Source organism: Poecilia latipinna, unplaced genomic scaffold (genome assembly GCF_001443285.1).
Source record: "Poecilia latipinna isolate Pla-1442-1.1 unplaced genomic scaffold, P_latipinna-1.0 Scaffold36, whole genome shotgun sequence".
NCBI lineage: Eukaryota > Metazoa > Chordata > Actinopteri > Cyprinodontiformes > Poeciliidae > Poecilia > Poecilia latipinna.
In genome coordinates this window covers 500,552-528,373 of record NW_015112652.1, presented here as the reverse complement: position 1 = coordinate 528,373, position 27,822 = coordinate 500,552, and the positions used below count along the sequence as shown (strand labels likewise).

At 39.9% G+C, this 27,822-nt stretch overlaps 1 protein-coding gene across 6 annotated transcripts in view; it reads right to left on the bottom strand.

Moving 5' to 3' along the window:
• The window catches only part of camta1a (calmodulin binding transcription activator 1a), a 413,667-nt gene that overhangs the window by 8,334 nt on the left and 377,511 nt on the right, over positions 1–27,822 (bottom strand). For all 6 annotated transcript variants that reach the window (XM_015043496.1, XM_015043504.1, XM_015043462.1 and 3 more), the window contains 8 exons: positions 24,119–26,415; positions 22,924–23,050; positions 22,366–22,500; positions 3,539–3,738; positions 3,199–3,395; positions 3,025–3,103; positions 2,589–2,937; positions 1,289–1,764 (listed from right to left, as the gene is read on the bottom strand). In XM_015043496.1, coding sequence (XP_014898982.1) covers positions 1,289–1,764; positions 2,589–2,937; positions 3,025–3,103; positions 3,199–3,395; positions 3,539–3,738; positions 22,366–22,500; positions 22,924–23,050; positions 24,119–26,415 — 3,860 coding nt within the window. The remainder of the gene's footprint in view (positions 1–1,288; positions 1,765–2,588; positions 2,938–3,024; positions 3,104–3,198; positions 3,396–3,538; positions 3,739–22,365; positions 22,501–22,923; positions 23,051–24,118; positions 26,416–27,822) is intronic.

Genomic DNA, 27,822 nt, shown 5'->3' with positions numbered 1-27,822 from the left:
CAGTAAATGTAGATGGACTTTTTTTTATTTTAAATTGGAGCCTTTTTGCTAACTAAATCTTTTTAATATGGACAGTGTTGGGTAGAGGACAACATATTTCGCTTTTATCAATCTTGCCTTTTGCTTTTATTCAGATTTTATAGCAAATAACACCACAAACACCCAGTGGCTTTAACTCGAAAGGACACATGAGCATATTAGTTCATGATACTTGGCTACTTCGTAAAGAGTGTCCAAATCAAGTTCTTGTTCTAGACCAAGCAACAGAAAACTATTCAACCCAGAAACTGTGGGTTATTGTAGAACTTTCTATTAATCAAGCCAAAGTTGGGGTCAACAAAGTTGGACAAAGACTCAAATATATCTTGCCACCATGCAGAGTGATCAACATTTCAATTTCCTCCAAGCTCACAATTAGAGACTTGAAGCAAATAGTGTGGCATCTGGAGGTCAAAAGGTTTCCATAATAAATATCAGACAACATTTACTTGTCAAGCTGTTGGTTGTTTGGGAGGCATGTCAGGAAAAAGCCTTGTTGTCCTATATTCAGAGTTTGCATCAGCAGGATTTGGGGTGGAACAAGGGATGAAAATGTGGAAAAGAAGATCATGCCTCATAATTTATGAGGCATGAGGGCATTGTATCATAAAGTCCTTAAAAATAACCAGAGAGTTTTAACAAAAGTCTGGTGGACAGAAAATTGAGAATAGGTCATCAGTATGTCCTTCCAAAGGACAAAGAATGGAGATCTGAAGAGAGAAGCTGTGACTCTGGACTATTAAGAGAGATTGTGCTAATAAGAATGGATAAAAATTAAGACTTCATCCTGTTTGTCTGGCCAAAACTGGGTTGGTTGACCAGTCGATTGACCAGTATTTGGAATACTGCCAAATAATTGTCACTGTGCCACCAATGCTTTGGTTAAAAACTATTTCTTAACATGCTTTTTTGAGTTATAATATAGATTTTAGCGATAGATTAAGATTGCATTTCTTTCTTCTTCTCTTTATGAGGCTTGCCAATAAATACAGCCAAGACGCTACAAAAACACAAAATCTTACCAAGTATTTTTGATCTAGTTTCTAGTGTAAATATCTTAATATATCTGATATTTTTTGTTTTGTCTTTGCAGTCTACTGTAAGTGTTGTCACAGTTACTGTACAAGGCTGCACATCATATCTGAAATAAAGTTGTCCAGATGTAGGTTCATCTATTAAATTTATCCTTCTGCTGCACTATAGTTGGAGTTCACACACCAAGATGGCTTTTTCACTCTTTTCTGCTCACCTGCAGGTCATCCATCTGCGTGAGACAGTCCTGGTTCTCCAGATCTTCTCGATACGACAGCAGTTCTGAATCTGCCATTTCTCTGTCCGCCATAACCAGCATGCCCAGCTGCTCCCGCTGCCGCAGTCGGTTGACCAGCTTCTCTTTTCCTAAGCTGCTGCCTCCACTGATGCCCAGCGCTTTCTTCCCCATGCTGCTGTGGGAGAAACTCTCTCTGGAGCTCCACCTGGTTGTCCCGGTGCTGCCTCCTGTTGGTAGACTTTTGTCAGCGCTCAGGCCCTCCGCAGACATGCTCTTGGTGCTGGAGGACAGTTTGTGGAGCTGCTGCTGCTCCAGTATCAGAGGAACAGACATGGGCTTGTCGGGTCGATTATGAAATAATTCCGGGTTGGGTTTATGTTTTTTAGCCAATGGGAGATCTCTCTGGCCCTCGCTGCTGTAGCAGTTAGAAGGTTCTGATCTTGGCCTTCTTAAATCTGCAAAATAAAAAACGAGATAAAGTGACACTGTTAGCTGAAGACTCCATTGGCACTTTTAAGTCGAGACTACAGACTTGCAAAACGTCCATGTGCTCTACTAGATTTCATCTGACTTCATTGTGCTCTGATCAAAACCAGCTGATTGCAGCTCTGGCTGCGTGTTTCAGGCTCAGATTTCAGATTTTCTTCATGGATTTGCTCTGTATTTAACTCTCTTCACCTTTTTTATAGAAGCATCTTAGTACAGTTGAATGAAGACAAAATGAACTTACAAGCAGCTTTTCAGCAAGATATAGGAATCTGTTTGAAGTCCATTATTAAATATTGATAAAAAGTACTAGCTCCACTGGCAGCTCTTTTCACTTAAAAATGTTAAATTAAAAAAATAAAAATCTCCCAGAGGAACTAGTATTTTTTGTCAATATTCAAGAATTATTGACTTTAAGAGAGTTCCTATATATTTTCAAAAGTCTAGTAGTAAATTTGTTTTGTCTTATTAAGCATCTTAGTACACTGAGGTATCTGCAAGAGAAACTAGATAAAAAGTCTGTAAAATGTGGTTTTGCAGTGTATGTGACCTTCACAGCTAGTCGGATGCACTGGTTTTGATTTGGGTGTCAGAGTAAACATCACCCTTTTTACATTTTTATTTAAAACAAAGTGCATGAACCATAAATCATTTTGTTTTCAGTCCACAATCATGTCTCTGTCCATTAAATAAAATTCCAATGAAACACATTGAAGTTTGTCACTGTCACGTGGCAAAACTGAAAAAAGGTTAGCACTTCAGGTAGCCCACATCTTTCTGTAAACAGACTAACCTGGGTTGGGGCTGGTGGTGCTGGGTGTGGTTATTGTGTGAGCAGGACCTCCCTTCTTGCTGCCAGGTGCTACTATGCTGTCATTTGCCCAGCTGACCATCCAGCTGTCGGAGGTGGGTGCATCGGGGGCTGGGGAGAAAGACATGCGAGTCGTTGGCGGTAGAGAGGCGGGCGGCTGCTGCTCTTCCCTCTGCAGTTGCTCCAGACACTCAGCCAGCTTGGTGTGGCCACGAGAGCGAGCAATTGACAGGGGCAGGCGGCCCAAGGAGTCTGGGATGGCAAGGGCCCGCCGGTCCCATTTATACAGGACGACTGCTGCCTCCAGATGACCAAGCGCACACGCCCACATCTGGATTGTAAACAGACAAAAGAACAGCAGCAAACAAGTCAGAAAAGTTGCAGACTTTTTCCTCAAAGGGAGAGCTTTGGTACTCACCAGAGGCGTGCAGGAAAAGTGATCAACATTTAGAGGGTCCACTTCCAGCTCCAAGTCAATACTATCAGCATGCTTAGTGCTGCATAAGAGAGAGAAAATGATGTTTGTTGTGGTGCACTGTCATGGTGAATTACAGTGGCGGCTACAGAGCATGCTGGATAATTTCATTCTCACCGCCATTTGATGAGAGTCTGAATGAGGGTGGCGTAGCCCTGGCCAGCAGCCAGGTGAAGGAGTGTCATCCCTCTGAAGGTCTTGGAGTGGATTAAATGTTTGGACTTGGCCCAGCAAGCTCTGCTCATCATCTTCTCACAGACCACTACAACACGGCTCTCAAAGGAGCTGCTGGCCTGCGTCTGGCCAGATGCACACTCAAAAACAAAACACAAACTGCTGTTAAAAAAATATTTTGTTTCATGCAGTATTTGTATCAATAAGTGATAGAAAAGTTTAATGAGCGTGCTGGGTTTTGCCACGTGCAACAATAATCGTCCAGCATGATGAGGCTTTTTACCTGTGACTGACTGTTGTTCCCTCCTCCGGCTCCTCCTCCGCCTCCTCCTCCTACTCCTCCCCCTCCTCCACCTCCTCCTCCTGCTCCTCCTCCAGCGCCGCCACTCCCAGCACTGCTTGTCTGCTGGTGGCTGGCCATCTCCGCCATCCTCCTCTCCATCTGCTCCAAGCGCTCCAGGATTGACATTCTGAACTGGTTATCTGGGCAGAAAGTGGGAGACAGAAGAAGAATGCGTCAGCATCAGCTGTGAGGAAACAAAAATGTTAGTTTGCTCATTCCAGCACAAAGAGGCCTTAATCCTGACAACGCAAGTATGCACCACAAGCTGCACCAATATGGTGCTTTGAAGAGTTCTGGGGATGTCACAGTGACAACAGGAGGCTTACAATCATCCATGTAGGAGCAAATGTCCAACTCCATTTTACAGAGGAAGCAAAGTTGACCTACTATACAATAATAATCGTTTCATAAATAACCTGTCCAGTGAAAATGAAAAAACTAGCAATGAGAAACTTTAAAAGATAGAGAGCCCATGTACATGAAAGAGTTGATCTTTCATGTACAACGGCTTTATAAAAAAATAATAAAATAAATAAAAACAGATGAATTTCCAAGTTTTTCTAAATGTGAAAAATCAGAATATTTACTATTAATCACAAGGGATGGATAATAAATCAATGACAATAGTATCACAATGACATGTGATCAATATCAACAGAAAGTACATCCGATAGAATGTTCAGCTAACTCACTCACTCTGGTTACCTAGCAACTCACTCACTCTCTGGTCACCTAGCAACTCACTCACTCTCTGGTTTCCTAGCAACAACTTGTTGAGTAACTTGAGCAGCAACAGTTTCAGTTTTTGCCACTGTGCCTCATAGCTTGCTTAAAAAAATTAAAAATGGCATTGAGTGAAAGAGGAAAATGAGTACAGCAGCTTGAGAGGAAACTGCGGACTTTAAACCAGAATCTAACAAATAATTATCAATATTAACTAAAATAAAATGTTTATATTGTGAATCGTTTTTCAGTCATATTGGCCAGCCCTAACATACACCAGTTATTGTGTTGAACTCTAAATGCCTTTTTATTAAATTTTATAAAGATTTTTTTAATTAGATAAAAATATTTTGAACATTTAATTCCTAGTTTTAAAACTTCCCCATTTAATCTATAATTGCAGAGTGGAATAAGCATTGTTTGTCATTGTTCTTATTTATTATGCTGTTACATTTGCTTGATGGATTCAGATGACATTAGACCTTTGATTAACAATTACTTTTAAAGTTTAATTTAATTCATTACTGGCTTTGTTAATTATATATATAAAAAATACAGAATATATTAGTGTTGACTCTAAATAATATTGAAATACTGAGAAGTACTGAGAAATCTCCTTGGTTTTTGCATAAATGGAAAAAATCACTTAAGGAAAAAAAAAGAATAGAAAAAGATAGATTACACAACCGATTACTTTCTGAACGTTAAAAAAATTTGACCAAAGTTAGTCACACTTGACATCCCATCAGTCAATTGGAAATGACTTTCTACATTACACCTCTTTCACAGAGCTGTTAAGCTCCAGGGCACGCACAAAATCTGAAAGACAGCCCACTTCAGACAAGACTCTAGAGATACCATTCTACTGAAGGTCTTTTCCAGCTGATTAGATACAACCCATTATGGCCCTGTTCCTTGCACCTGTTTGGAAAAGAGATTAAGAAGCTGACAGGACAACATAAATCAAAACCTATACAGCTATCTCAGGTCCTTGAAAAAACAACCTTTTCCCACATCAAGATGGATGGAGGCGCATTTGATGACAAGAATTGAATTTTACTAGAGGTCTGTGGCAATGAGAGTGGTTCGACTGCCACAGATCTGACATCTGCGCAACAAAAAACTATATTTTTTATAATACAACAAAATTTACAAGAAACTTATCAAGAAATCTGATCATATATTGATTCTATATAAAAGTGAGAGATTTTAAGAACTAATGTTCTACCTAGATTCCCCCGTCATTGACTACGTTGTCATTTTTCATCAGCCTTTACAAAACCTTTTAAGCGTTCTTGGCTGTATATTCTCCTCAGGTATACCTTTCATGCTCTGTGTAGTTTCAAACTGGATTTCAGCCTCCCAGCACTACCATGGCCTCCTTACACAACATCCCCTTAAACGGTTGTTTCACATAATTGTGCCTTTGATTGGTGGCTAAGATTAAAAATCATTTGGGTCCAATGAATTAAAGGGATTTTAGTCAAGACTAAAAAGAAAACTGAATTCCATAAGTAAGTCTTAAATTACGTATATTCATTATTGTAATCTTATAATCTTTACTCTTCCTCCAACTGAATGAAACAAAATATATTCACCACATATAGATCGCTGCTTTAAGATTTAAATAAATTATACTGCAATGTTGCAGCAACTAACACATTAACATACAACATTTCAGGCTAATCTGCACAAATACAAATTCACTCACCCCTGCATGCTAAATGCTTGAAGACATGCTAGCCTGACCTACTTTCTGATTATTTCAGCTAATAACTAATGACAGTATCTGACCACTTGGGGGCAGTCATAAAAGATGTTCAGTTGATTCCTACAGATAAAAGAAATATCCCAGAATGATGTTAAGATGGAAACAGTATGTCAGCAGTTTAAAATTAATAAATGACATTTCTACTTCAACTTCTATACAACATTGTGTAGCAAACTTCATGATCTTTGCTAAAGAGTTTGAGACTTATTTTGTCTTAGTAGACCAGACTTTTAGCTCAGATCTTTCACCAGCAAAGTTATCAAACTATCCCACTAATAGAACGTTTAAATGGAATATGCTTTATAAAGACAAAAGTTTGGATACTCATAAACAATACAGAAGGTTCTAGCAGGTGCAGGGCATGTTGCCACTTCAAAAATGGGTACATTTCTAGTTTTCTGCTAAACAGCACTTTACATTTGTGTTGTTTAGCAGTTCACTTAGTGTCCTGCTAATCTGTAAGCCGGTTGGGAATAAATAGAAAAAATTGCAGCTCACAGGTGGTCCGGTTGCACAAAACAAAAAAAATGGGTACTTTATCAGCATCAGAGTGCATGTACACAGTCTTAAGGTATGCCATGTACAGACAGTGGATTGGGATGGGCACAGAGAGCCCACTGCAGCAGGGAGTATAGAAGACTGCATTAGCATTCCCCATTTAGCTGCTATGAGGCCGTTTCTGTGGCAACCTGCTGCCGAGTGGTAACTAGGCGACAAGAGCATGGCTGTGTGTGTATGCCCTGCCTGTGTGCTATTGGCTTATTGATGAAGGGGAGGAGAAGGACCCAGTATGCAAGACAAAAATGTTGATAGACAAACAATAAAAATTTAATTTAGAAATCTTTTCCTGCATGCCCTTTTTCCCCAGCGCTGATGCATTAGGGACCCGATGACTCGAGGTGGGGAGCCTTCACAGCATGACCCGCTGACATTTGCGCTTTATGGTATCTTGGCACCCCCAGCTAACGGCTCCATAGAGAGCTAATGTCACAGTGAGACACAGTAAAGGAGGTCAAGTAGCTTCTATCATCGGGGGGGAAAAAAAAGCATAATGCCACTGGCTGATAAATTGCTGCTCTCTGTGACAGTATGCTGCACTGTGAAAAATGGGCTGAAAGAACAACAATGAGGCCCCTGCCTTTAATTCCTCTGTGTGCTGTACACTGCCTAGGTGAGCATCCTGTCAGATCAGCACGTCATTTTCATAATAAACAGCAAACTGCTCAGAGTGTTTGTACAGCTTCCCATTAGGCTGTATTTATCTTTGCCCATCAACATATTGGCTTGTGGACGGTAGGGAGGTGAGGAGTTGCCAGCCTACTCTGGTCTGAGTGCAGGAGTTGAGAGAGGAGTCAAAAGGTTGAGGCACATGCCTTCATACAAGGTTGTGCTCTCATTTTGCTTTCGCCTAATCGGTGGGAAGAGATACAAACGCAGAGATGGAGGGAAAGAGTCGGGGATAGTTAGCAGTAGGCTGACATGTCTTTGTTCAGACCCAGTGCTGCAGTGTGCTGCAGTGCAGATGATGTCATCTCCACCTGCTGCCTGCTGCTCCAAATGCGATGCACGTCCACTGCAGAGGGAGGATGGGGGTAGAGACGAGTGGGAGGAGACAGGGAAGGTGAACAGCCAAACGGTACTGTAACAACACTGTGACGCCATGAGGGCCCTCCCCCTCTCCGGTTTACTCCCTTGTGACAGTGCACGGTTGCAGACGTGGTCATTGTCACACATTACGACCAGATTTTGACAAGGTGTTTTAAAACAGCCCTGCCTGCAAAAAATTAGCTAAAAACTCACTGTAAGAAATTTAAAGTGTGCTTTTTCAGTCAAGTTGAATGTAAAGTTAGTGGGTTTTTTTAAATAAACTTTCTGTAGATGAATGTGGAGATATATTCTCATGCTTTGGATAGGAATGCCATAATCTCCTACCATAACCAGACCAACATTTACTCATATTTCTTTTTAACATTGCATTAAAATAGAAATCACCTCACTACTTCACTGAATTAAATCCCAAACATTACAATCTGTCTCATTCAACTGCAAGTTATGCAAAAACATAATTTACTGAAAATTAATGTAATCAAAACTACAACCACAGCTAAGATTGGAAATATTTTTCTGTGTAAGTGAACATGAAATCGTAAATGATGACCCGATTATACTTTGCATGCGTTCCTATGTATGTATAGGTTTATTTCCTTGAGGCAATCTGGATTGATCTCAAAGATCAAAAACATAAAAATACAGCAAAGGGAAAATGGGGCTGCTTGGGGGCGCCTGCAAGGCTTTGGGCCCCCAGGGCTCTGGAAATCACACAGCATCAATTCAGAAATCTACAAGCTAAAACCCATTTAACAAGATCTTTTGTTTGATTTTTATGTTAATAACATCTAATAACTTAAACACTGCTAATTTAACAATTTCAGCTTCCTGAGTCTGAGCTGCAGTGAGTTCATGCTCTAATTGTCAGATTTAAATTGTAGTATTGCAAATCTCCCTAGATGTTTGGTCTAGTATCTACTGCAAATATTTTAGTGCACTTGAAATACGACAAAACTAACTTTAAGTAACTTTTCAGGAAGATACAGAAGTTCGTTTTAAGTAAGTAAATTATCGATTCAAAAATCACTAAGCATTGGTACCAGATTATTTCATTTGAAGTGAAATAATTTTCCAGTGGAACTAGTACATTTTTTAAATCAATATTAAGGACTTATTGATTTAAATCAAGCTTCTATATCTGTCTGAAAAGTTAGCTAGGTTTGTCTTATTTCAAATGTGGTCAGATCTTTGCTCTAGAAACTAGATCAAAAATATTTGGTAAGATTTTGTGTTTTTGCAGTTCGAACTGTACAGAAGCAGCTTCACTAAACAAAACTAAGCAAGTTAAATGGGGAAACCACAGAAATTATGATATAACTCAAATTACCCTTAGCTTTACAGACCAGTAAGGAAAAATTATTTGCACTGGGATAAAAGAATGCAAAGTGTCTGTAAATTACCTGCTTATTTTTACACAGGGGAGATACATATCCCTAAATAAATACATTTCAAATCAGCCTTTTACCCTAGAATTACATAATCTGTAAACAATGGGAACTGATTCTTGAGCTCAAAAGTGAGCTATAAAAAAATTATGTTTACTCAAAGTCTAGAGAAAGGAAATGAACTGATGTGACTGATAAATCTCCCAGCAGGAGTTCACTCGCTTATTCTGATTTGATCACAGGATCATAATCACATGGCCTAAACAGAGAGCTGCTGGAACTGGTTTAATATTTACAAAAAAATATTACATAAAATTAGCATCTTAATGATTTTTAACAGTACCTAAATAGAAATAAACTGACCCAAAATGACTTGCTAGGGGGTAAAAACAATTAAAAGGGGTGTAAAATTGAGGTAGGATTTGAGACGGAGTCATTTGGTAACGTTATCAGGACACTTTAAATCCGCCCTTATCAGAATAGTAAAACTATCAATGAGCAACAAATATAGATCTGTTTCTAAATTACATTCTATAAAATTTTTGGTTAAGTTCTGTTTGTTTCCACAGCACCAAGTCAAAGGAAATTTCAGCCGAAGTCGCTTTACAAGACAAACAGATCCAATTCATATCTAATGGCTCCATTTTAACAGGAGGAAACATTCAGCAGAAACTCAGTATGAGTGACCCTGTCCTGCAACCAAATATAGCAAAAGAGGAGAAACTGGAGAAAGTCACAATTTATTTGAGGGAAATCTTTTTCATCAGTTTCTAAATGTTGTAGTTTAAGGTGCTCTTTATGGGGTTTTATATTTGTGACAAGACTTGACTGCTGTTTTCTTAACTCCAGGTTCTGTCAAAGGGCACCGGAGCCCTGAGAGAGAAGCAAGGATCAGAGGACTTCCTATGGTATAATCCACAGTGGTCTATGGTATCTGATCAATGACAGCTCTAGGACATGGCAGCAGCTTCTCATGAGACAGGTTGATATACTCAGGGATAAGGGAATGAAGGACAGTGCTGCTTATTAAGACCCAGCAGAGCTTGATGTCAGAGCAAAAGGGGCCACAGGAAGAAAAAAGACAGCAGGGGAAGAGCGAGAGTAAACCTAACACCAGGGTGAAAGGAAAAGAGAACAGGACAAGAGACAAGAAGAGGTTCATGAAGAGGAATAGGGAAAAATAGAAAAGGGCAGGAATTACAGTGCATGACAAGACAGGGTCTGCTAGTGAAGCAGGATGGAGAATTTAGCTGGCCCTACTTAGAAATGTCAAGGATGAGAGCAGGAGAACTATTACCGGAGTGAACTACAACTGCTGGAGTGGAGCTGGAGAGTCTAAGCACAGATTTATGGACCTTACTATTGTACCATTTCAGCAGTAAATCACTGAAATTAACAAGTCTTTACCACATTATGTCAATACACAGCACAGAACAAAATCCTCGACAAACAACCACATCAATCTGACTTTGGAATAAATTGCGTTTCCGCTTGCCATACTTTGGGTTTGTTATTGAAGAAAGGCTGTCATCTTTCATCCTGAAAGAGCTCACTTCTGATTGACTATGACGGAACATCTTTAATCCTCACATCCCAACCTCTGGTCCTGTTCATGCCAATCAAGTTCAGAACTGAACCTCATTATCCTCCTGCAGCTACGCACATCCTCACCTGTAAACCTTATGGAAGGACCAGAGGCCGGCCTCCCTCTGGGTCTTTGTGTGGGCTGATTGACAGGGGCTAGTATTTGTGACCATGGAGAGGAAGAGGCCACCCCATCTGTCAGCCGCCCTTGCAGCTGGAAGACGTGGCCGTGTGCGCATCAAAGACATACTATCCTCGCTTTAAGTTCCTCTAAGAGCAGTGATTGAGTAAGATTTTAATTGCTCATAGATCAAGACTGCATGTCGTGTAACTGAGATATCCATAATTTGTTTAGAATCTATTTGTCCAATCATCTGCTATTCAGTTTCTTTAACTCGTGGTCAGAGGTGGGACGGGACGCAGGGCACATCCTGAGCGGATCGTTCATCTGATGTTTTACAAGGTCTGGAGACAGACAAATGCAATAATATTCTTAAAGGTGTGGTTTTAGATCTCTCTGCCCTTGTAAATGGAGTCGCAGCCCTGAAACTTTTACATATTTGTAATCTTATTACCCAAAAATCGGAAACTTGGTTCCAGCAAGTTTAAAACCTGATTAAAAGTAGTTCAATTCTCATTCAATTTTCATTTCGGTCAAGTGATTTCAACGATGAAAACATCTAAAATACGCAGGGGATAAACTCCCCCCTAAGATACACCATCACAGAACAGCACATACCTGTGAAGTGGAAGGAAAATGGTTTTAAATATATGTTTTTTCAACAAATAAAAATCTTAAAAGATTGGCATGGATTTGAGTTTAGTACTCGATAGTTTAATACCCCTAAATAAAAACCAGTGGAAACTTGCATTTAGATGTGACATAATAAGTTAAGATGGGTCATGTCAGAATAAATTAGCACCAACAAGACAAAGGAACACATCAGGCAGGTCAGAGGTAAACAGATAAACTTTAAACATCTTAATGAGCGCTATTAAATCCACAATTCAAAAGTGGAAAGAATATGGCTAAACTACAAGCCAAAGGAGCTCTGCATTGATAAATTAGAGAGGCAGCAGAGATCTGTAGTAAATCTGGAGGAGACTTAGTGCTCCCAAATTTTCTGGCCCAACTTTTTCTAGTTAGGCCAGAACAATGTGGTATTTATGAAAATCTTGCAGGAATAAAGTCCTTATTGAAAGAAACCCATACGAAGTCCTGTTTCCTGTTTTCCACAAGCCATGTTGCGAACACAGGAAACGTGTGGAAGAAGGAGCTCTGGTAATTTGAGCCCTAAAGCAAACATTTAAAATAGTTTCTGGCACACATAAAGCAGTCATATTCAAATAATTAGAATATGTATTGTAAAGAGGCTCATTTGTCAGATTAAAAGTACCTTATGAAAACAGCAAACATGAAATTCAATAAACCCAAATTTCTGTATTAAAACTTAAATTATTAGTTTGATGAGATATTGTAGTTTAAATGTTGTGTTTTCATTAAATTCAGGTGGAAAATCTTCCTTATTAACACAAATAAAGGCTTTAAAATATGAGTTGATTATTTGAATGTGTTTCACGTTGTGAATTGAGTTACTAGCATAAATATTTATTTTCAATAATATTATAGTTTATTGAATGAGCCTTAACAATTTCACCCTGAACTCACCATGAAAAGTGTTAGAGATTTTTTGGTATTATCATTTTGTTATTACTTTAGTTCATATTCAGTCTAATGTTAATCAATAGTTAATCAAAATTCAGTATTATTGTGATTTTCAGTTTAAAGTGATCTCTTCCTTATGTGTGTATAAACTGACCTGGAGGTCACATCTGCCTGTTCGTCTTCCTGTGAAACAGTTATCTCTGTGTTTCCCAGACCTTAAATTACTTTCCACAGGTGCCTCCTTATCAACCGGGATACTCCCTATTTTAGAAACTGTCTGTGTGCAGTAGTATTTTTTGTCTCTGCTGTCTTCCTTACCTAACCTCCCTGTTTTTGCTTGATAATAAAAGACAAGCTGTAACCAAAGGTCTTCAGAACGCTCAGTGAACGGCTCGGAGGAGCAGTTTGCTGAGACTTCTCCTTTTGCAAAAGCTTGGTCATAAAATTCACATACGTTGTCTGTGGTTCTTTTAATGAAGGTTCGAGGAAAATACCTATCAAAAAGTGGTGGCAGTATTATGCTGTGGAGCTGGTCAGAATTAGCAGGAAGATAAATGGCAATAACCAGAGAGCAATCCTGGATGAAAACCTGTCAGAAGATGCCACTGACTTAAAACTGACGAGGAGCTTCACTTAAAACCACAAAGCAAAGCACTGACAACACTAAACTCATTTAAATCACATTCATCTGTTTGAACGGCCCAGTCAAAGTACAGATATAAATCAAACTGAAAATCTGAAGCAAAAGTTGAGAACTGATGTTCACATATGCTGTGTATCCAATCAGATTGAGCTTGGCTAAAGAAAAATTGACAAAGTTTTCACTTTCTAGAGGCAGGAAGCTGGTAGAGACACAACCCAAAACATCTTCAAGTACAGCAAAAGTTGAGTCTGCAAAGTTTTCATTCAGAGGGCTGGAATACAGTTTGTAAGCCATAATTTAAAGATTTTTATATAAAAAAGGGAAAACAATAGTCCCTTTTCTTTCTCCTTCACAATATTTGTGTAGAGTTGCCACATATGAACCATAAGGTTTACCTAACAGAAAACCTTTAAATACAACACTTAAGTTTGTGATGAATACAGCATTTTAAGAGAGAAACAGCGATTTAGCCTCACTTCTGGTGCATAAAAACATAAAGAAGCCACATATGAAAAAAACAAGAAGTTGGTGAATTATTATATTTGTTGCACGGCTTATATGCTGCATTATATTTGTCACCAGTTTAGCCAGATATTATAATAATCTCTAACAAAGGTCAGAGGTGTTCAAGACATCTCATCCTCTTCTGCTAGCATTTATCCAATTATATAAGTCAATATGAGTGCAGTCTGGACACAATAGATTCGGTGTGTCACACTGAAAGTAAAATGCCAAGAGAGGAGACCCAGGGGATTTACTGTCATCTGCTTTTATACTAATGGAGTAATTGTATTGGCTTTTTGTCTTAGAAACAGGACAAGCTGTATTTTCCAGATGTTCAGTAACAAGTGCATTTCATTTAGGTTCCTGTTTATGCAAACAAATGGCATAAGCTTGAATTATGCAACCGCAGACAGAGCGAGGTTAGATGAGAGCAGAAATTATTTTAAAAATGAAATGCCTCAATAAATAGAGAGAGAGCTCAAGGGGCGACACACTGCTGGCTAAATGAAGCCCCATATGCTTAATCCGTCTTAATCTTTTTTCAACAAATCATTGTAAATTCAAGTTTAACTTTCATTCTTATGTTACAACAGCAAACAAACAAGAAATCGTGAAGGCGTCAACGTAATTTTGAAACTATACAATTTGTCTTTGGGAAATCTGACTTTAGAACCTCTTCTTGAAATAAAAGTACAAATGACAAACTAAACTTCAAAACAAAACTTATAGCTAGAAAGGAGAGACAACTGGAACCTCATGGATATGGAGTGAGTAAATCACATTTTAGATTACACACGCATATCCTCAAAAGCCCACACAGAATTATGGCAACAAAATCCAGAGTAATAATCTTCACACAAGCCTAACGCATGATTTAAACTCACTTCAGTTCATCTATGCAGCGCTAGCTTACAGCAAAAGTCATCTGAGGGCACGACATAGAAAAGGTAAACAACTAGAATGTATTGTAGTGATGCTACACTACTATGCTTCCACAATAAATAACAGCATATCTACGAAAAAATTGTTTTTCTCTATTTCTAAGAAAGAAAACCCAGCAGGCAACTTATATGCATGAGAGAAGTCAGTTACAGTAAAAAGACTATCTAGACTTGGATGATTCAGGGTTACTGGGCACATATGAAGTGGCACAGAGCACTTTATTTCTATAGCACCTTAATGCAAAGTTCAATACGAATCATGGTGCTCCTGCTCCTCTGCTGTGCTCTATCACCTACAGATGGAAAAATTCCCATGATATTGCTGCCGTTAGCGGATCTACAACTGTGATTACTCCTGTCAAGACAAGTAAAACCAGAGGAGCTGTTACATGAACTACTACTACAGCGGTTAGGTTCGGTCATAAAAGCCCCACGTTGCAATCCTTCATAAAAAAACTTAACAGACCTGGTGAACCAGGCAGCTCTGGAAAAAATAAGACCGATGCAATTTTTTGCCATTGGCATCTCCACATGAATGACTTTATATTCTAGGGTTTTTGTTCAATTGCAACACTGATCATCTGAACCCAAGAGCATTGTAAAAGTCTGCCAAGACTCATGTTACTCCATCTAAAATTTATTTTTAAACTCTTACTTAGCTTAAACATCAGTGTTGTGTTTTAAAAGTGAATATAATAGTTTTTAGCAATATTTGAGGTCTGAAAACACTTTTTTGTTTTTTGTAAATAAATGCCAGAAACTGGATTTCTATTTGGTAGGAATGAGTTTATTAGTTTTTATTAATAGTTTATTGAATAAAATAAAAATATATAAATTAAGCTAAATAATTTGTTATAGTCTTTACACATTTTCCAGAGCTGTGCTTTAAACAACATTTCTGCCACCTCCAAAGTCTTCTGTCCTCAAATGTTTTCTTTCATAACCAGAAACTGATTTTGCTCAAAGCAGAGGCAAAGGATGGTCGACTCCTGATACTATTATCATGCATAAGAAATAAACAAAACTGTGTAGCCTTTTTGTTGCTGGCTTTCGGGCAACAGTGCAGTAAATGCATGTAGTTTACTGCAGCGTTACTGGTAAACATCACACATGAGCAACAGGTAGGTAATGCACAAGAAGATTCTTCATTTAAATAGTTTGGAAAAGTCTGGCAAGCAGAAACTACGGAGCTAAAGCTGTAAAAGTCTCTGCTCGCGGATGTGTGGTGCTGAAAACGGTCTGAGCTGTGGAGAATCTCAGCAGCCACACACATGGCCCAGATAAACTCAGCCGAGCTTATGGATGCGACAAGCCTTCATTGCGCTATAGGGCACAACAACACGTGAAACTGCACCTGGGTCACGCTGACCCTTTGGTTAACACCATCCAGATAAAAACACCCGGAGAAATAAGTATTTGGAAAATATCCACCCTGAAGCATAACTTTAAAAGAAGACCAAGAATGTTTTTTTTTTTTTTTTTTTTTTTAAGTTTCGGAGGTCGCCCTAAAACGCACGAAGCGCAAGTCGTGAGTCAGGAGTTGCTTAGTCTGAGCGCTTTGACGCATGAAACAGTTGGTAAGCATGTGGCCAAAACAACTCCGCTACAGCACTGCCACTACAGGAATACAGTAAAACAGAATAACTCTGCATGCGGCGCTCAACGAGAAGAAGGAAAAAAACGTGGAACTTGTGGCACACACAATAGGCAACCCAAAGACAACACAATCACAAGACAGCACAGCACCACAGTTATAAGGTTGAGCTCAACACTTCTAACCTTCTATTTTATTTTCCATTGGAAGAGTCCACCTTAATGCCAAAAACACAGCCCCTTTGTCTGTTTGGAAATGCAGGTGTCATTCACTGGCATCCTGACCCAGAGAAGTCCAAGCAGGGCTGCGTTTCTTTCAAACCTGCCACTCTAAAGCATGCTGCCACACGTAGAAGAAAAACAACAGAAAAAAACAGCATATATGTCCTTGGTGTAGACTGAGTCTGACTCTCAACAGATCACTCGTCAACAATAGAACAAAGTGAAGGAAAAGAGCGGCGTGCAGAAAGAAGGAGAGGAAGACCGCTCATGCTCTTCCTCCTCTAATAGCCCACTCCTCCTCCTCCTCCTGCTCTCCTCTTCACTTTGTTTCACCTCGCGCACATGCACGCTCTCCTCGTGTTTCTAGTAGTCGCTGCGACCCCCAGCCTGCAGTAAAATGACAAATACCGCCGCGAGGAAAACGTTGTGCGCACGTGCAGCCGGTAAACAGACGCCCTATTTCCCGCTTTGTGGGTTTCCGTCAAGAGTCGCGCTCCGCAACAACTCTTTTAAATTTATATATATATATATATATATATATATATATATATATATATATATATATATATATATATATATATATATATATATAATTTTTTTTAAAGAAATTACAATTCAGAAGATTTGTTCAACTAAAATCGAATCAGATTATGATTTTTTTTTTTTTTTTTTTTTGTGCGCCCTCATATTAAGTCTCTCCCAAACTGGAGGAAACGCGTGAAAAGCTGATGTTTTAAAACCAGAGCCACTTCTATCCGCGGGAGTTTGCCGTGTTTACCCAAAAACGGCCACTCCTCCTCGGCGCCTGCATTGTGTGTACACGCTTTGCCATTTGTCATTCCTCGGTACAGTCAATAAGGCTCCCTTAATCACTGACGGTCAGCTCGTCTCCGAGCGCGGGGCTCTAATTCTGCCGCCGCTCGGCTCGCCGGATCTGGGATCGGGGACTTTATGTGGCAGCGGCTCTGCGGCTCCGAGAGCTTTTCTGTCCTGCCTATGGCTCCGTACCTGCAGTGCTGCGGAGAAAAAGCGCCCCTTCCCCCACTCTGCATTATGACAAATCAAGGCAGGCAGGCAGCTGTGCCATTAGCACATCATAGCACAGTTAGTCTTCCATGGGAGAGGAAACTCACAGAGCCGAACGGCTCACCGCTGCGGACCCGCACTAAATATTGACGCGAATGCCGCTTCGCCAGACCCACAGCCTGTTAATCAGTCAACTGACTATAGAAGCTTGAGAAAGGAAGCAGAGGCTGCCACATTAGTGTCTCTGGAAGTCACGGTGTCTGTTGCGCCTCCAAACAGGGCATAATAGTTGTAAGGAGTGCAAATAGCGACACCCCACCCCGACAAACTTGGATTTAATGGTTACCCGAGCGGACAAGATCCACAAGGATTCAAGCTTTAACAAACTTACTGTCAACCCACGTGGATTTTTAAAGCGCGCTCAGTTGCTGTCCACTCAGTGTGGTGCTGAAGCACTGCCTCACACACGCTGCCTGCTGGAAGTTCCTGATTTATTTTAGGCTAAGTCCGATTCCATCTATTCACTTAGATTCTTAGCTCTTACTTAGACACGAGCAAGATACAAATATGGGCTTAAAAAGTTATGGTTTCAACTACTAAAATCCTGAGTCATGGGGTTTAAGATGCCAGAAAGTGTCACAGTCTTCTAAAACAGTATGTATGGTGTAATGTAGTGTCTCCTGGAGTGCTCCAGCCCAAACTGTTACTGCACACTGCCAGTCAGTTGGCTTAAAGCAGACTCCTGCACTTTGCTAGCAGGTAGAAGAAAGACTAACTCAGCTTTCTGGAAATATTTAATTTAGGAAAACCCTTCGGAGGAAGCTGCAGTGGCATCCATCACTCTTATTAAGGTAACACAGATATACAGCTGGGAAGATACAAGCAGAATTTTTAAGCAGCTGACTGCAGTCAGGCTAGCCAAGAAGCTAGTAATAAATTACCTTCCAGTATTATATTCTTGTACTTGTGATGCTTTTTCAATGGAGGTATGGAAAAAAAAAGCAATCAAATTCTACTAAACAAGTTCTCCAGTTTTAAGGAATTAAAAAAAAGCTGAGATTTTCCATCATATCTTTTGGAATGGTTCTAATTTTTATTAATGAGATACCAGAGAGAGCACCAGAGTAACTTGAGTTGCACGGAGCACAGTAGTGCTGCTGCTTTCCAACCTGTTGCTGCATACTTCCAGTCAGCTGGCTGATAGAAAGCTCCTGTGCTTTTCTGTTGCAAAAATAGAGAAGCGTGGCCAATTGGTCTTATCAAGATAAACTACAGAAGGAAGCTTTTAGCTTTGCGTCTGTAAAGCAGCCGACTGGAGGCTGACTACCCCAGGAGACGGCAATTAGTTGGAGCTAATTCACCTTTTATAGCAGCTCCTTATACTTGTGCCACTTTAGCACACTGGCAAATGGGTATAACCAACAATTAAGCTACTGAGGGATATGAGCATTATAGGTGTTAAGGGCATCCTGACTGTTATCGTGGATCAGTGGCTTTGTAGCTCATGAAGGCAAATATATAAGATGCTTGGTAACAAAGGGGTTTAAACTTTATTTTTAAATATAATTACTGATCTGAAACATTCCTTCAGCTATACATTTTTAATGGTGAAACATTCACAGTAATCTCTAATGTGAAATGTTGTATTTCATTTCAAGACAAAATTCTTAATTATTGCCAAAGAGTCTAAAAAAACATCCAAAGGTAAAATATTTCTTAATACAAAATACTTTGCTGCCACAACAGCCATAAGAATGCAAAGTTTTACGTATTTCCTTGGATATCATATTAATTTCTTTTTGAAATGCGAAAAATACGTATAAAATAGTGTCATATTTTCGACAAGAGCAAAAAGAAAAAAGAAAAACCGTGTTGTCTATGTTGATGTATTTTGCTGCAGTGTAAAAATCTACATGCTATATTAAATTTTGAGACACTTAATAAAAGTTCTTGTTAGAATGATTCTCAGTGTACCTGAAATGGTTTAAAGATGATTATACTCACAAAGTCTGCTCTTCTGAACCCCAGATCAATACCAATATCAACATTATAGATGCATTTGGAATATATGCTCAAAGATTGACATAAATTTACATTATATTAAAGCAGATTTAGTTTTAATTCAGTGTGGGTATTTCAATTATTATTTAATAAAGGGGAAAAAATGCTTGCTGACATATACTGCAAGATTGTTTAGATAAAAGATATGGGCATTACTTGCAGGAATGTTTAAGTAGCATGGAATCTGTGAAAAATGATGACATATGCATTCAGCATTACATCATCCCTACCGTGTTTTAACCACTGCTTAATGTGAGTGCCATGAGAATAATGTAATAAAGAATAATATCAAAAATAGGATTTAGTTTTAACAATGTCTTCTCACACAAACGCCAGGTATGGTTATAAATATAACCATTATAAACATTACAAACATTAGCGTTATGAACATAACCATATCTTGTTGATATCTGACCAGTTTTCTACAAATAAATGTGACTATGAACAGAAAGCACAGAACTTATTTTGCTAAATTGTAGAAACAACACAACTGATCGATTTGGAATTTTTCCAGTGATTAAAAATGTTGCAAATGATTTTCCATCCATATCATATGATCCAGGGTTAAATAATAATAATAACAAAACAACAAACATTACATATATAACCACTGCTTATTACAACACCACTGTTCTAAAATAGACACAAACATGACGTTACACAACAAACTGTAAGACATGGTGTGCAAGGAGTTAACGTAGCTAAAGTAATAGGGTGGGTTGTGTTTTCCCTGAGACAGTCGGCTCCTCCTCAGCTGCTTCTGTGAATGGGCCAGTAAGGCAGCAGGGTATGAATGGCGGAGGGATCTAATCGTGCTGCCATGTATGTGAGCCGCCATGCAGGTCTCTATTACTCACTAGAGCTCCTTGAAGGGCTGTCTGCAATGCAGCTGTCCTGTGAGCCTGTAGTTCATCGTGCCCTACTTTATTCTGTCAATGCTCAAACACTGCAGCAGTGCCTCTGCCAGCAACCACACACACACACACACACACACACACACACGCACACACACGCACACACACACACATATACAAACACTTAATGGCTTTTATATGCATCACAAATGCCTACAGCAGACTCACTGATACACAGACATGGCTTGTTTGAATGTGAAACTACAACTATAACTAATCCACAAAAGAGGAAAGAAAAATATTTCTTTGCAAAACTAAGCACATAATTATGATTCATGTCCATCTTAAAGCAATCGATCAATCAGTCAAATTTTATCTATATTTATAAAGTTCTTTTTTATACAGTGCAGCAACGTGAGGTGCATTACAGAAAAGAAGCATCCAAACATTTCCCTTCAACTAAACAAAAACAACAAAAGAATCCCACACATTTCCAGCAGAAAGATGCACAAGCTTCACATATGGTAGCGAACCCAATAACCCCACACAGAATATTCCATAGCAACACACAATAACACACAAAAAGCATCACAACCAAATACAAAATATCAAAGCCAAAGGTGCCAAAGAGGGGATGAAGTTTTTAGTAAATTAGAAAAAAATGTAACAATAAAAAGTGAGTAGAAGCTAATGCTAAAAAGTAAATAAATACTTACAATAACTAATATACTAATCCGACGATAAATCTAGATAGATCAACTGCAATAATAGATAAAAATAGATAAATGGAAAAAAACCAACAAATGATAAAACGATGAAAATTGTTTAAAACTCAGAAGCAAGGCAGATTAAAACCAAAGCAAGAGCAAATAATGGTTACAAAATAACATGAATTCTAAACAGCTGCAAATTCACATGATAAACACAGACAGCAGATAAATCTTCAGGTCAAACCAGCCAGAAAATGGCTCAATAATAAAAAAAAGTGTTGTCTAAAGTCAAAAAGCCAAAGTTTTTTTATTGTCTCATACAGTAGCAGTCCTTTTTACTCCAATGACATAATTACCTTTTTGAAAACAGTAGAATTTTTCAAAACCAAAAGGGAATAAAACATCCTGTGAACTAAAACTTTAAACATCTCTATTTATGCATCATACCAAATAATGAGCCAAATCAATGATTTCATTCTAGTGATATTTACTTTTAAATATGACATGACCAATAAAGCATTTGTTAACACAGACTGTATGCCAAACATATTTTACACACAGTGACAGTTCACTTAGCTATCAAGTAAAAATCAATTAGAAAGCCCTCAGTAGGAAGTCAGTTAACCAAACACTCTTGGTTCTGGTTCTGGACTGTGGGAGGAAGTCAGAGTAGGTGACAAACTTCATGCAAGCACAGGGAGAACATGTAAACTCCCTGCAGAAACACCTCAGTCTGCATTTGATTGTTCTGAAACTAGAACCTTCTTGGTTCAAGGCAACAGTGCTGCCAGCTTACAGCCACATGAAGGACGAATCTATTCATTTATATTGTTTATGTCAACTTGGTTCTTAGCCAACAGGAGCAGCAACCAGTCTGGCCTTCAGCTGCTTCAAAGTTCGACATATTTTTCACTTAGGGATGGTTTTCAGCACACCATTGTATGTAGAGAGAGATTACATGAGCTACAGTTGGTTTCCATTAATCTCAAACCAGTCTGTTCTCTCTTCTCTAACATCAATCAGGCATTTCCATCTACACAAACGTTGCTTACTAGATATCTCTTCTCCTAAGACATGGTTTTCCATAAAATCCCAGAAGAGTGGCAGTTTCAGAAACACTCAGACAAGCCTGTCTGGCATCAAAATGTGACTCCAAAAACAAAACATTCTGATGATTGGATTGAACTTGAGCATGATTTCTTCACCACATCGAGGGGCCTGAATACATTAATTTGATTTCAGTCAGCCAATGATGTGATTGGCTGATCAGTGATTTGTGCTAACAGTCAAAATGAAGAAGGTGCACCATAACTATTCAAAACTGGTAAAGCCACATGGAAATTTTAAATTGGAAGGTTGGAACTGAGGGTGTTTTAAAAAAAAAAGTAAAACAGAAAAATCTAAAACAATATATAAAAAAACAAAAATCTCCTGTTGCTGAAATGGTGCAAATAGAAAACTGATAAGAGGACCTACCGTCCAGTGAAAGCCAGTCGTGCTGAGAGGATGGCAGTGATGGGAGAGCTCGAGCCTTGTACTCGAACACCACAGAACTGGAGATAATCTGATTGCTGATGGCCACCTGTAGCGTCACCAGACCTGTGTCGTGAGCTGAACAGAGAAGACATGGTAAGAACCTGGGAGAGCATATTCTTAAAATCTTTATCTGAAAGTGCAAATAAACATTAACAGGCGCGGATACATGTTGCACAACTAGCAGATTTAATCACGGAATCAGAAAGGATGATGTCATAAAATAACAAAAAACATTAAACCACAAACTTACTAAAATAAGGTGATATTAAAAAAGTTGTCATCCAAAAAACAAACTAAGAATTGTTTACAATCTTCAATGAAGTGGAGAGAAATACAATATTGCATCAAGAAAGGGCTCCTTCACTTATAACACAAAATACAAAAAAAAGTTCAAATTTTTATTTAATACTGATGCTAAAGTTTGTTTATTAATAACATAAAAACAAAATAAAGCAGAAACTTTATTTGTAACGTTAAGAAATGTTTCCTCTTTGCTACCTGGGCAGTAACAGCGCAGCACCCCTGGCTGGATGAGCGAGGCCGGAACCGAGATCTGGTCAAACAAGCAGCTGTAATTTGAGCTGGCCTCCTGCCATGGGCCAGTGATCAGCACCTTCACTCCACCCTGAAACATACACGGTGATTAAAGAGGGCTCACAATACATTAGTAGAATTAAGTAGACATACTCGCACGTAAAGTTAATTTCCCAACTGCAACGTAAAGATGTTGAAACTCCTGTAGGTGGCTAACCACTTCATTTAATTAATCTCTGCTGCCACCATGTGGACATTCAATGATATTTTCTCCTGTAACACCACCAGCACTGACTCGAGGTGCTTTGGTGCCATCCAGTGGCTAAATGGTGGCATTACAACGGCAACACAAAACTTCAAAAATGATTTGGATAAATGGAGCTCTTTAAAAGCTACTGGAGAACATATCTTGTATTAAACAAAAACAGTCTTCACCGAAGAACACAATATCATGTTATTCTCCATATATTAGAACTTACTCACCTTTCAGTGATTGCTAATTAGTTCTACTATTTTACAAATGCAGTAGGTATCCAGTAAAATATCATATTTGTTTGAATCCCACATTTCGTGATCATTACACTGGGTCATAGCAGCAATAAAATTTTCTTTTAAATTTTAAATATTAACTAGTGTTTTTATTGTTATGTTATTTATTTTCACTATTTTTGCACACAACGTCATATTTTTTCATCTATGCAATGAAATCAACTCAAATTAAAGGAGATGTTATGATCAGTTATTTACAAAATACTTTTTAACTCAAGTAATTTCTTGGATGGCTACTTTTTACTTTTACTTGAGTGAAAATATATTAAAGTTCCTGCTTTTACTTGAGTACTAATTTCTGGTACATTACCCACCTCTGGTTTGTAGCCTGACGAACAAAGTTATACGTGAAAAGTTTGTAAAGTTATTGTTGAAGTCTGTGAAGCTTGGAGCTGTAAATACACTTTAACAACCAAAAGTTAATAGAACAGGGTCATTATCATTGGATTTTTCTTACTGCTGGACAGCTATGAGATTTCTTTGAGACATTTTAAAGTAGACAAAAACTTTGGCCTTAAATTTGACATCAGTTTCTCTCAGGTCTTTGATTTCAGTTTTTTGTGTTTTTCCATACAGGCGAAAAGAAGCAGAGAAGAGTTGAATCACTCACCTCAGGATAGGACCACTCAGGGGAGTAGTCAGTGACCATGAAGAGGCGACCTGTGGCCTGTAACATCCCCAAAGCCCCTTGGGCAACAGCTGCAGAGACGACCTCTGCAACATTCATGTAGGACAGCGATCCAGCTTCTCCGGTGTTGCCTCCTGCTCCCGCACCTCCGCTTAGAGACTGAGGACTGCAGCAAGGCTGAAGGCAGAGCTCTGAGGGGCTGTAGCCCGAGCCTCTGGCTCCTCCGTCCTCCTGGCCCTGCTGGGGGGGCCCACCAGCTGGGTTCTGATTTTCAGCGTTGTGAGATGTGACAAGCTGGTGAGTATACAGGGCACCTCCAGCAGACATAGTGGTTCCACTGCCGTCCACTGAGATGAAGTCATTGATGAGGTCAGAGAACTGGTTTCCAAAGGATATGTCAAAGTGGTCCAGACTGATCTCCATGCCAGCTCCACCAGCTCCTCCGTTGCTAGCTGCTCCGGTCAGACCTTGATGGGCTCCCACTGCATTGTACAGTCCTTGCACCATACTTGTACCTTGGAGGAGAGGCTGTAGCTGCTGGGTGCGGTTGCTACCGTCGCTGTTTCCATTATGCATTGTTACTCCTTCACCTGCAGCTCCTGCCCCTCCGTTGCTACCATCTGAAGCCTGTTGCATGTAGTGCTCTGGTCTCCCTCCCTCTCTGTTCGCTGCTCCACAAGCCTGAATGTGATCCCCTGGCTTGAGGAGGTTCTCGCCACCATTTTCTGTGGCTCCAGTCTGAGCTGAGTTGACATTACCTGGTTGTTCTAGACCAACAACCTCTTCATGTTCCGTTCCCAGCCCAGGAAAGGGCCCCTGGTACTGCAGCAGCTGGAGAGAAGCTGCTTGGCCGGACCCCTCTGTAGGTGAACCTCCATTACAATTGGCCCTGTGTTGCGTCTGGCTCTGGTGGTGATGATGAAGATGACCATTGCTGGAAGGGGAGTCAGTTTTTACCACTTGCAATCCCATATAAGCTCCAGAGTCATGGGAGTTGTGCTCCATAAGATGTGATTTCTGGCCCATGCTTGACCTGGCCTGCTGCGTCTGGCTGGTTTGAGAAGCATCCTGAAGGAAGAAGCTGGGCGAGCGGTTCTGGTGTTGCATATGTGGACTAGGAATGGCCTGACCATAGCTCACTGTGGTAGCACTAGAAGTATATTCTTGCTTGGCATCAATGGCACTAAAATCCATCTGCTCCAAAGTGGTGCTGGGACTAAGCCCCCCTCCTGAAGGAAGCAGTGAGCCTGTTGGGGTCAGACTAAGACTACCCTGACCTGATCCAGCACCGGATGACACCCCACCACCACAGTTCACAACTCCCCCGACCTGGTAACCACTTTCTTTCATCTGCTGCTCAAATGATGTGTCTTCCGTCTTGATGTTCTTTACAAGAGCTGAGCTGAAGGGGTAGCTATTGTCTGACATGTTGGGAGAGCGCTGGAGACTCCCGTTGGTGCTACTGCTGCCACTGGAGGAAGAAGATGTTGAGGAGGAGTTGCCCTCTGTCTTCATCGCGCTGCCGCCGTAGGTCTGGCCCTGTTTAGGGTTATTCAAGAAGCAGTCAGGATCAAAGTTCATATTGGTCTCTGGAATCTTGATGGTTCCAGAATCGAGACTGCTGGTTAGCACCAGTTCTTCAGACACACTCGCCGTGGACAACATGGACAGACTGTCTCCTGCCGTGTTGGTCCCAGGTTCCCCTACTCCTCCTCCTCCGGGGAAGGCAAATTTGTGTCGATCAGCGGTCATGGACAGCACCAAGCCCTGTGAAGTGGCATCTGCACCCATCAGGTGAGCATTGGGAGCCCCAGTTGGAGACATGCTATAGACGGGTTCTCCAGTGACCTCAGACATGAAGACACTCTGGGACAGGCCAGACATGACAGACGGAACATGGGTCATCCCTGTCACAACTGGGCTGTCTGCCATGTCTGGGTCACTGTTGAGGCCGCTGCTGATGGACACTGGGGAGTTCTGCGTGGTGTCAGGGACCTCCACTTGGTTGGTGGACGACACTTCTGTGCTGTTTTGGTGCAGGAGGACAGGCTTGTGGACTTTGCCGTTGCGTTTCTCCCTGGCACTGCCGCTACCTCCTCCTCCTCCCCCAGAGCTTTTTCCTCCACCATGGGCACTGTGTTCGGTCTTCCCTTCAGACACATCATTGTTTTGGACCTCAGAGTGTGCACTGCTGTATCCCCCGGAACGGGGATCCACTTTAGGGGAGATGATGCGGTGTTTGCCGCTGTTGCATTTGTGGTGTACACTGCTCCCTGCACCTAAAGGCATAAAGAATGACAACAAATATATTCTTTTAAATGTCGATTTAAAATGACATTAAACAACACAATTCAATAAGACAGTCATATGAACAAAAAATGGGAGTGTTTTTAGTATTTATGAATTAGTAATTAGTGTGAACATGACACAGCTAGGTTTTTAGTAAGTATATAAGTATTAGAGCGTAGAAGAAGCCTTGCATAATTTGCCTTCTTGAAAATGCAAAAAATAACATTTAAGTCAATTTTATTTAGTCAAAGCCAGTTTATATCACAAAGTTTATAACAGAGCAAATGCCTTCAGTACTTTGAAAAGTACACTCATGTGTTCTTGGTACTTAACTCTGGACTCAAGTTAAAATGAAACTTCCATGTTTGTCTGTGTTTGGGTCCCTCGCAACCACAATACATGACCAAAACAATAAAACGTGGAAAGCAGGGGAACAGCTATTGAGACAAGTATGTGTACGTTTTAAGGGCAGGCGCAATACTTTGCCTTTAGAAGCAACAAATACAAATAGAAAATGTTAGGCTTAATCAAAATGACATAAATAATATCGAATTGACATGTGTTATGTTATATAGATGTGTTAAATTCAAAGTAATCAAAAAGTTTATTCCAACAAACCAACTAAAAAAGTGACACTGTACATACTTTGTTGTTTTTTTCTTTTAATTTTGATTATGAATTACAGCTAATAAAAAACTGGTGTACATCAACCAATAACAGTTTTCAGATGGAGAGATAGCCGCAAAAAGAAAAAGGTGCAAAGGGAACAAGGATGACAGCAGCCTTGGAGGGATTGTAGAGAATTAATGAGTTTGAGGGAGATTCTTAAAACATGTGTTGCAGCTGGAGTCAGCGTTTCCAAACGTCACCACACGCAGATGCGCGATGGACTGGAACTGTTGCATTACTTGTGTTAAATCAACTCTGAACCAGAGAGGGCGGGAGAATCTGTGTTGGGCTGGAGAGAAAAAATGTCTGGACATTTGCTCAGAGGTTCATAGTTATCTCTTCAGAGGAAAGCAAAGTGTGCATGTCATTTGGAAATCGGTCTGGCAAAGAGTGGAGAGGCACTGACTCCAAGTTGCTTGAGATTCAGGTCAAATGATGATGATTTGGGGAGCCATGCCATCTGCTGCTGTTGGTCCACCGTGTTTTCCTGAGTCCAAGTTTAGCGCAGCCATTTTCCAATAACATTCTGAGCACTTCCTGCTTCCCTGTGCTGGAAAGCTTTAAGGAGATGCTGATTTCATTATCTGACAGGACCTGACACCATCCTGAGCTGCCAAAAGTATCAATATCTGTTTTAATGCCTTAATTAAACTGTTGAATAAATTATCTTTTTGATGCTCCAATTTGCTGAAACGCTCGTGTTCATGGAATAAACATTCCATTAATAA